Raw genomic sequence first — 11,043 nt, 5'->3', positions numbered from 1 at the left:
ATCAAAAAACAACAATTATTATGAATACAAACATTTATGTGAAGATGAATGAAGCAATTACCGTTTGATTATGAAATGAACACCATCTGCAAAGTAATTAAGGGCAATTTCATGGCAATCAACAAGATAAATGGAAGAGTAACGATGAATTCACCTTTGATAAGCAGGGAAGGTGGTTTTGAAATTTTGATTAAAGAAAGGGATAACTAAAAGGGTAAATGAGTAATTTCATAAAAATAGGGGGAAAATGTAATTAAATTTAAGAGTTGGGTAAATATGTAATAATGTATCTTAATATATGTAAAAATCCCTTTAATTTTTGTATATATAAGTAAATGCCTGAGTGGAAAAATAATTCACTAAGTATAAATAAAAACAAAAAGTGATAATGCGGGGCAGGAGGGAAGTTGTAAGTAAGTTGAGAGACTCAATCTAAAAACCTCGAAAAGGGAGGGGAAGGCATCGAGATTGGTATCCGTACACTGATACTAGTCGATAGGGTTATAAAGAGTGTGGCCAAGAGATTTTTTTTAAGGGTGAGAATTTTTAATTTGTTGTGAGAGAGATCCCACACACTCCTAAATAGAGGACCTTAATCCTACTCTGGCCAGACTATGTTATCTTAACCGGGTCCACGTTGGCGTCAGAGTTCGGCTAACGACGTTCCCCGGGAAACCATACCACCCACTGCCAGTGGCAGGGGCTTGTGCCGCCACAAGAAAGAATCTCTTTGTCGTAACGCACGGTGGACTAAAACCCGGGGTGTCTCGGGCTCGAACTCTTGACCTAGGGTCCGGAAGAACTAGTCTTTATTGCCTTTATCCACCAAATATGGCACTAGTGAGGATTGAACTTGGGTCTCCAAGGAGAACCCAAGTCTTTTCCAACCACTAGACCACAAGAGGTAGAGGAAAATCGAAAAACAAAACGCACAAACACATATATATAAGATCCAGCAGGGGTGTAGGTTAGTAGGTGCCCGGGGGTGCACCAGCCCCCTCCAATTATTTTGCCTAAATATTTATATAATATATAAATCAAAGTAAAGTTTATTGCCACTTTAAATCTTAAAGGTCGTCGGGCTGAGTTGTAATTTTTCGTCCAGGTTTCATTTATCTCGTACCATTTTATATATATATTGGTCTTTTGTTTGTTAAACAATATTTAGTTTTTTTATATGTAACGGGTCATTTGAATAGATGAATTTTTTTGCTTTCCTAAGTGTCGGGAATTAAAAGTGTCACAAAAAGTTGCATAAAGGACACTATACGGAATAACTTAGCACTTTAACGGAACGGTATCTAACCAAACAACCGGACATAGTTTTATTTGGAACTACTATTATTTGACCCGACCCGAATCGAATACCCGGGCCGACCCGAAACATAACGATAGAAAAAAAATTGGGTCCTATGACTTTTCGCCCCCTCGAAACTTTTGGTCAAGCTCCGCCACTGAGATACAAGATGACTATGAAGACATGTCCGTCAATATCCGACATATCTGTTCATCTAACATAGTTAAATTATCATTTTCTATAATACCAAACTTGATAAAACGAGTTTGATATTCTGATTCTGTTATTGTTAAGTTTGTTACCGAAAAAGAGAGCATGGCTAATATTGCTACTTAGAACTTATATGTGCATTATTTCCACATGTGTCGCATGCAAAACTACCATAACTAAAATTGTTGTCCCATTGGGAGCATTGTGAATTCAACTTTTTTATAGACTGGACGGGATGGATAAAAAAGCCGACATGTGAATTTTATGATGGTTTCAATGGTTGATTAAGAAGGATGTTAACGAGATTCCTAAATAAGAAATACATTACGAGTATCACGTAACGAAGGGGAAATGATGGTGTGCATCACCTTCTTCATGGTGATTGTCATCGTTTATTACAATTTACAAAATAACACAAGGTAAACTAATACTATTATAGTGTATATAGCGAAAAGCATAAATTTGACACACACGATAACCAATCAATACTAGGCAACGGACAACCTCATGAAACAACAAGTCATAAACACACACCAAAATAGTAAATGAACCGCATCAGTCAAGAAGGCTAGTGGCATGCTTTACACTATTTAAAAGTGCATGAGATGTAAAGCCAAAAAAAGGAAGAGGGGGGGGGGGGGGGGGGGCAACACTCTCAGCATCTAGACAGTATTGAAGATGTGACATTCGGCACCCACTTGAGCAACATCCCGACTATGTTGCTGCCGAGGATGAGCATGATAAATCGATACAACCATGCTAGGATACTAAAGGTAACAAGTATAAGTGCACATGCGCTCTCTCTCTCAAAATTGATTCGAGGATGGTGAGGAGGGAATCTGTAGGTTTAAGGAAGAACAAAATGAGATGGAAAATGGCGATGTGACGTTGACCCTGGTGTGGTTTAAACTTTAAAGATTACGAGGATGAGTTCCGTCTACCGTAAGTCTCAAAAATTAAAAGTAAAAGACAGAGCCGTCCTTGAAAACTCTTGAAAAAATTTAGGCCTCGGGCGACGAAAAGAATTGGGCCCAAAATTATGGTTAAGAGTAAATGAATTACAAAAATAAAAACTTAGTGATGGAGCAAAGACTCGAACTTGAGACCTTTTACATTATTTTGAGATGGTTTTTGCCACTACGCCACCAATATTTTTTTGCATAATAAACAGATGAATATACTAGATATATAATTTAATAAATATATACAAGCTTATAAAGATCTTTCGGACCCTTTGAAATTTTAGGCCTCGGGCATCGGCACTGGTTTGCCGAGCCCAGATCCGGCCCGGTAAAAGACATAACCCGGTCATGTATTACATGTAACCATGGTTGTAAAACAAGGTTTCTAAGGCCGAGTAGTCGCTACAAGGTAGGCTGCCGAGACGACTTTCTTTGACTCCGCCTAATTATTCGGAGTCGGTCAAACGCGGTCAACCTTGGCCAGAATTAGTTCTAGTAGGTCAACTCGGGCCTAGTTTGACTTAAAGAATGAATATCATTTTCACGTATTTTATTATAAATATTAGTAACTCTATGTTATTTGACATATATTTAATCTCCAAAAAGTAATTTCTTTATAATTTAACATGTCCAACTACTCCCCGAGTACTCTCCGCCTAGACCGAGTACTCTCAACTCCCCGGTCGACCGACTAGTGAGCGCCTAGCGACTTTTGCAACCATGCATGTAACACACTTAAACATGATCTATTCATCCCAGACAAGATTGTGTTCAACGTTTAATCGTTAAAACCATTCAAGTCACATTTTACACAACTATTGGTACTTTATTTTAAGAGTTAAATGCTTGGTTGGTCTATGTGGTTTGCGAAAATTGCAAACTTAGTCCCAGTGGTTCACTAATTACACGGGTGGTCCTAATAGTTGTAATTTTTGCACTCGGGTGGTCCTTATCACTAACCTAAGTTAAATATCTCAGTTAAGTGTGTGTGAAATGTCTATATTGCCCCCTAAAGGTTAAAAAACCAAATATAAATAAGTGGCCCCACCCCATCCCACCCTTCTTCTTCCCCACTCCATCACCCACCACCACCATCTCATCTCCACCACTAAACACCCACCACCACCATTTCCCCAAACCACTGAAAACCAATCGATTAACACAATAAACAACAGCACATATGCATCAATTACACATAACACACATCAATTTTTAAATAACATAAAGAATTAGAAACAAAATTACACAAAATCAAATCATCAGAAACTAAATACGTACCTGTATAAGCTCGGTAACAACATTTTTGGGGAGTATTGGTCGACGATGGTGGTGGAAGATGAGGGGAGTCTGAGAGAGAGGTAGGTCAGGGTTAGGAGAGTTGTGCAGCTCCGACGGGTTTGTCTGCATCATTGGCAGCAAAGGCTGCAACTCCGACAAGTTCAGTTGCAGGTTCGTTTTCTTGTAGTCTGCTCCGGTAGGTTCGTTTTTCTGGTAGTAGGCTTCGGCAGCTCCGGCAAGTTCAGTTGTAGGTTCGTTTTTCTGGTTGTTATAAATGTTAGATTGGGTGTTGAGGTTTTTTAGAGAGGGAAGATGATGATGATGATGATGACGACGATGATGATGATGATGATGATGATGGGGTAGGCCCTCTGTTTGCTTTGGTGGCATGACCTTCTCTTACCCTGATTTAGGGTTTAATGTGTGCACACACCATATGCTTGAAGTGTGTAACCCCTGTTCTTCGAAGTGTTCTTACAGAATCTGAACTGAAACATCTAATTGAAATCAAATGATGTATTTGATAACTCTGTATTGTAAACGAAGATCAATTGGATGTATTTGATAACTCTGAATTGCACACACCATATCTTCTTTATCAGTGGCGGACTCAAGATTTTTTCATGGGGGTGCGTAACATTTTTAAAAATTTTAGGCCCCTAGGTATATAAACAAAAAATTCGGTTCGTATCGGGTCGGTTCGGATCGGGTCGCGTCATGTAAAAAAAAGAACATCAAACTAAATTTATATAATCTTCAAAAATACGTCAAATCTTGTTACAAACATAATTAAAACGTCGCCCTACGGGTTTTCATTTTTTGAAATCTATCAAAAACATCATTTAAAGCTACTTTCTTAAACAAGTCTTTCTCTATATAACATATACAACTATCACTTAAATTCTCATCGCCAATCCGATTACGCAAGTCGGTCTTCACATTCTTCATTGCCAAAAAACATTTTTCAACGGTTGCGTTTGTAACGGGTAATACGAGAATAAGCTTCAATAACCGATATAACAATGTAAAATATACGTGAATATTTGTTGAAACCATTAATCTTACAAGACTTGACAAACATCCAAGTTGGCGAATTGTTTAAAACTTAAATCTAATGTGGATTGGGCTTGGATAACACTTATTGGGCTAAAATGTTAATTGGGTTAATGTTATAAGGGTTAAGTGGTTATAACTTATAAGTTATATAACTAAGTAGTATTTTTTTAAAAACCAGAGTTTACGAAAAAAAATTAATATAAATTGCTAAGATTTTTTACCTAAGGGGTGCGGACGAAAATTAGCAAAGGTGCGGACGAAAAATTCTAAGGGGTGCGGACGTGATTTTCAACGGATAATACCATTAATTTTTTTTCCCGGGGGTGCGCCCGCCCACCTTGGGCTGGGTGTGTGTCCGCCATTGTTTATTTATATATTTTTTTTATTTCTTTTAATTGTTAAAGGATAATATAGTCATTTCACACATAGTTAACTGAGAAATTTAACAGAAGTTAGGTCAAGGGACCAACCGAGTTCATTTTTGACAACTTTTAGAACCACGCGTATAATTAGTAAACTATTAAGACCAAATATGAAATTTTTACAAACCACATAGACCAGCCAAGCATTTAACTGTAGACAACAAAAACATAATTTTAGGTGCTGTTTGTTTTTTCTTCTTGAAAACCTCTTCTGCTGCAGGCCACATCTGCAGGCATCTGCAGGAGAAGAGGTGGACCAAATGTCTTCAGTCTGTAAGGAGATGAGGGTTTGTTTTTTCTTTTATATAAAACCTCTTCTTCTTCTTCTTCTAGGTTTTAACACACACAATCTGCACCTCCACTCTCTCTCTACTCTCTCTCCACTCTCTCTCTACTCTCTCTCTACAATCTGCACCACCGCCATCATCACCACCGCCACCACTTCACCACCGCCATCTCTCTCTACTCTCTCTCTCTACAGTCGCTGATTTAGGGTTTTCGTTTTGGGGTTTTCGTTTTGGGGGTTTTGATGTGGGGGTTTTGTTTGTGATGTTGATGATGATGTCGGAGGTGGTGGCGGAGTGGAGGTGGAGCAGAGGTGATGGCGGAGTGGAGGCTGGAGCAGCGGAGGTGGTGATGATGATGATGATGGCGGAGCAGTGGTGGTGGTGGCGGAGCAGCGGAGATGGTGGCGGAGTGGAGGTGGTGGTGGCGGAGCAGGGGTGGTGATGATGATGATGATGGTGGCGGAGCAGTGGTGGTGATGGCGGAGCATGGGTGGAGGTGGAGGTGGTGCCAAGAAGAGGTAAAGCTCTTCTTGGAGAAGCTTTGGGTGGTGTTTGTTTTTTTTCAAAAAGAGCTTCCTGCCTCTTCTGTCTGCACCGTGCAGACGCGGGAAGATGTTTAGCCTCAAAAGAGTGTTTGTTTATTTTTTTGAGAAGTGCTTCCTGTCTCTCCCCAGCCTCTTCATGAGGAAGTGATAAAACCAAAGCTTCTCCAAGAAGAGCTTTACCTCTTCTTGGCACCACCTCCACCTCCACCCATGCTCCGCCCCTGCTCCGCCATCACCACCACTGCTCCGCCACCATCATCATCATCATCACCACCCCTGCTCCGCCACCACCACCTCCACTCCGCCACCATCTCCGCTGCTCCGCCACCACCACCACTGCTCCGCCATCATCATCATCATCACCACCTCCGCTGCTCCAGCCTCCACTCCGCCATCACCTCTGCTCCACCTCCACTCCGCCACCACCTCCGACATCATCATCAACATCACAAACAAAACCCCCACATCAAAACCCCCAAAACGAAAACCCCAAAACGAAAACCCTAAATCAGCGACTGTAGAGAGAGAGAGTAGAGAGAGATGGCGGTGGTGAAGTGGTGGCGGTGGTGATGATGGCGGTGGTGCAGATTGTAGAGAGAGAGTAGAGAGAGAGTGGAGAGAGAGTAGAGAGAGAGTGGAGGTGCAGATTGTGTGTGTTAAAACCTAGAAGAAGAAGAAGAAGAGGTTTTATATAAAAGAAAAAACAAACCCTCATCTCCTTACAGACTGAAGACATTTGGTCCACCTCTTCTCCTGCAGATGCCTGCAGATGTGGCCTGCAGCAGAAGAGGTTTTCAAGAAGAAAAAACAAACACCACCTTGGTTTTATCACTTCCTCATGAAGAGGCTGGGGAGAGAAAGGAAGCACTTCTCAAAAAAAAAAAAAACAAACACTCTTTTGAGGCTAAACATCTTCCCGCGTCTGCACGGTGCAGACAGAAGAGGCAGGAAGCTCTTTTTGAAAAAAAACAAACACCACCTTATTCAACAAATAAGCTCGCAGTCCAGCTGCCCTACCCATTATGTCTACTCATCACCCTCATTCTCACCTTTTTTCACGTTTACTCAAATCTTTCCGATCCCTTTAAACTTCCACTGATTTCTTCCGGTTTTTCCGCATTCAATTTCAGGTAATAACATCACAACACATCTTGACCAAATCCTGGTACGCGGATTCTCTTAATCCTACGTTTTATATTATCGATTGCAACTTGTCAACTGAAATTAGGTAATGCGATTGCTTCAGTTTTCCCTAATTAAAGCTCAATGTGTTCGATTTTGTAATGTTAACTGAGAAATCGAGAATGAAGAGATCACGTAGTGAAGTTTTCGGTTTGAGAAGACTTAAACTGCCGCATATATTGTTTGGATTAGCTGCATTGTATTTGATTGTTGTTTGCTTTAAGTTTTCTGTGTATTTTGAGGCATCAACTAGCTCTGATGATGAAGTAGTAAGTAGGTTACAGTTAGAAGTGAGTAAACCTTTAATAAGATCTACATTAGAAGAAGATAAGTTAGAAGTTGAATCTGGTGATATAAATAGGGAAACGTTAGAGAACGAGACCGATTTTGAAACGATTAGTCAAACGGATAGTCAAGATGAGAAGGATGATGGTTTGCCTCCTATTGATCCGCGATACGGGCGGTTAACTGGTAAGATCTTGAGGCAAAGACGTAGGACGAAGGATATGTCGGGATTGGAGAAAATGGCGGATGAAGCTTGGAGTCTAGGGTTAAAGGCGTGGGAAGAGGTTCATAAGAACAATGAGAACGATACTAAGTTGTCTTCGATACTTGACGGGAAACAAGAAGAGTGTCCGCAGTGGGTATCGGTTAGTGGTGAAGAACTAACTAAAGGGGATCGGATCATGTTTCTACCCTGTGGTCTTGCTGCGGGGTCATCTATAACGGTGGTGGGAACTCCTCATTATGCTCATAAAGAGTATGTTCCTCAGCTTGCAAGAATAAAGGGAGGTGATCCGATGGTTTTGGTTTCGCAGTTTAAAGTTGAGTTGCAGGGGCTAAAATCTGTGGTTGCGGAAGATCCGCCGAAAATTTTGCATTTGAATCCTCGGTTGAGAGGTGATTGGAGCCATCAACCGGTTATTGAACACAATACATGCTATAGAATGCAATGGGGGGCGGCTCAGAGGTGTGATGGTTTACCATCAAAAGGCGATGACGACATGCTTGGTAAGCATATTGCTATAGTTATCAACTTATTAAAATAGGAAGAGAATATAAAGCTTGATTTTCTCTTGGTATTTGATGTATACTATATTTTGCAGTTGATGGATTTCCGAGATGTGAAAAATGGATGCGTAACGATGTGGTGGATTCAAAAGAGTCACGAACATCATCATGGTTCAAACGGTTTATAGGACGGGCGCAGAAACCCGAAATGACGTGGCCATTTCCTTTTGTGGAAGGTAAATTATTTGTGCTTACCATACGTGCTGGAGTTGATGGATTCCATATAAATGCTGGAGGCCGCCACGTCACCTCCTTCCCGTATCGTACAGTATGTTAATCCAATTTCATAATATTGCTTTATACATTCATCTATAACTATCAGTTGATTTAAAATATATCTTTGCTACAGGGGTATACCCTTGAGGATGCAACAGGATTAGCAATTAAAGGTGATGTAGATGTGCATTCTGTTTTTGCTACATCACTCCCAACTTCTCACCCGAGCTTCTCGCCTCAAAGGGTAATAGAAATGTCGGGAAAATGGAAAGCTAAACCTTTGCCACGTCATCGTATACGAGTTTTTATCGGGATTTTATCTGCTACAAATCACTTTGCTGAGCGTATGGCCATTAGGAAAACATGGATGCAGTCTTCAGCAATTAAGTCCTCAAATGTTGTTGTTCGTTTTTTTGTTGCACTAGTAAGAAATCTAAAACTGTATTTTTTTAAAATAATTTCTGATTTTTGTTTTGGCTGTCACAAAAGTTATGTTAAATTGCAGTCTCCAAGGAAGGAGCAAAATGCAGTTTTGAAACAGGAGGCTGATTACTTTGGTGATATTGTTGTATTAACATTTATGGATCATTATGAGCTCGTGGTGCTTAAAACTATAGCTATCTGCGAATATGCGGTAATTATGATTATAGCTATCCGTAGTTTGCAAACTGGCTTTTTTACAATCATTTTATTTACAGTCTTGCCACTTGCAATTGCAGGTTAAAAATGTGAGTGCTTCATATGTGATGAAATGTGATGATGACACTTTTACACGGGTGGATACCGTCTTGAAAGAACTAAAGAGGGTCCCGCAACAACGATCCCTTTACATGGGAAATCTTAATCTCTATCACCGGCCTCTTAGAAATGGCAAATGGGCTGTCAGTTTTGAGGTCCGATAACAATTAATCATAACTATATGGCAAATGATATAATTAGTTACAGTATTGTCTGATTTGAAATGGTTCTTTACATATTAATGTTGCAGGAATGGCCAGAAGCAGTATATCCACCTTATGCAAATGGACCAGGATATATTATTTCCATTGATATAGCTAAATTCATCGTATCCCAACACATGAAAAGAAAGCTCAGGGTCCGTTATATACCCCTCTAAATTTCTGTAGATTTAGTGACAAAATGGGCTGGTTGTAGCCTTGTAGATCACACACACTTTTTATACAAATTTTTGATATATAAAAATGATTTAGCATGCAGAATATGAATTTAAAAGTAATCAAACTTCTTTTAAAAGAGCTACTTAGGATGTTTTATGAATTCGAAATTTTGAATGCACGTTGGATGTATTTCAACTTTAAACTTGTCTGACATGTTTCCTTTATGTGATCCGTTTGGCAGATATTTAAAATGGAAGACGTGAGCATGGGAATGTGGGTTGAGCAGTTCAACAGCACCAACTCGATCCAATACTCCCACAATGGTAAGTTCTGTCAATACGGGTGTATAGATAATTATTACACCGCACATTATCAATCACCAAGACAAATGGTGTGTTTGTGGGATAATTTAGCAAGAGGACGGGCTCGCTGCTGTAACTTTAGATGAGAAAAAAGTCAGCAATTGATGCGTGGGGGATTTTGTGTTTTTGGTTCATATGTACCATGATTTTGTTGTGATCTTATTGTGAAAACTTATGTAACATGGAACTGTGGATTATGGTGGGCATGGTCATGATTCATGAAGATGAACCATGAATCCATGATTGATGTTTTTGAGTATTTTTGGGCCATTGAGTTTTCGGCATGTGCCATTGAAATGGAGGCTGTAAGCCTGGATGTACAATTGATTTATATAGAAGTGATTACGCCTCTTTATGTTATTAACACTAATCAAATTTTGATCTTGTTTATGGTATATAAATATAAGCCTTGAAAAATGGTCGGGTGGGTTTAGGTCAAATGGGTTCCGAACATAATGGGTCAGGGTAAAAACAACTTGTGTTCGAAATGGACTTCCGTTATAATTATTCGTTTTATAGAGACAAAAGATATCAATATCAAAATTAGTTCACCTGTTGTATTTATATTATGGCGGAGGGGTTTGGTGATGACGGTGGCAGCTTTATAACTAGACAAAAATGCTTCGATAATCATTGTTACATGCCTTCTTCAAGAAAGAGCTTGTGATGCAAAGGATTATCAAAGCATTTTTAAATAAATTCCTTAAGTGTAAATTATCAAAGATGCGAGCATGAACGCGATATTGTGTCAAGTACTACAACTTTATGATATGTAGAAATTAAGCCATACACGTTAACTAATGTCGGAGCCCTATGTGGTTATATGGGTATATGAAGTATGAACCAAGCCACTCGGGATGTTGAATCTTGGTGCAACTTGAACGCGCGTTTGTGGATAGGTGAAGCTTTAATAAAAAGTTCGGCTCCGCCCAATATGTTGGTAAACCCACCAAAGGGTAAATTTTTCTCTCAACAACAATTCCTATGCAAAATTTGAATTGTTTACATTTTGGTTGTGAAACACACTACTTAACCAC

At 39.6% G+C, this 11,043-nt stretch overlaps 1 protein-coding gene across 1 annotated transcript; it reads left to right on the top strand.

Moving 5' to 3' along the window:
• Nucleotides 1-6,911: 6,911 nt before the first annotated feature.
• Nucleotides 6,912-10,366, top strand: LOC110936852 (hydroxyproline O-galactosyltransferase GALT2). Its single transcript, XM_022179267.2, has 7 exons — nt 6,912-8,250; nt 8,346-8,578; nt 8,660-8,950; nt 9,032-9,160; nt 9,246-9,419; nt 9,515-9,622; nt 9,886-10,366. Exons 1-7 carry the CDS (start codon nt 7,341-7,343, stop codon nt 10,090-10,092), a joined length of 2,052 nt encoding a protein of 683 aa, XP_022034959.1. The 5' UTR covers nt 6,912-7,340; the 3' UTR covers nt 10,093-10,366.
• Nucleotides 10,367-11,043: the final 677 nt, after the last annotated feature.

This window comes from Helianthus annuus, chromosome 4 (genome assembly GCF_002127325.2).
Source record: "Helianthus annuus cultivar XRQ/B chromosome 4, HanXRQr2.0-SUNRISE, whole genome shotgun sequence".
Lineage (NCBI taxonomy): Eukaryota > Viridiplantae > Streptophyta > Magnoliopsida > Asterales > Asteraceae > Helianthus > Helianthus annuus.
The sequence above is the reverse complement of the archived record's forward strand: the minus strand, read 5'-3'. Positions and strand labels throughout refer to the sequence as shown.

What these genes read in the sequence shown, in the direction of transcription:
- LOC110936852 (XM_022179267.2), top strand. Translation starts at nt 7,341, where the DNA reads ATGTTAACTGAGAAATCGAGAATGAAGAGATCACGTAGTGAAGTTTTC. An exon ending in TAGCTATCTGCGAATATGCG is followed by an intron (nt 9,161 to 9,245) that starts GTAATTATGATT and finishes TTGCAATTGCAG; the next exon opens with GTTAAAAATGTGAGTGCTTC. An exon ending in ACATGAAAAGAAAGCTCAGG is followed by an intron (nt 9,623 to 9,885) that starts GTCCGTTATATA and finishes TCCGTTTGGCAG; the next exon opens with ATATTTAAAATGGAAGACGT.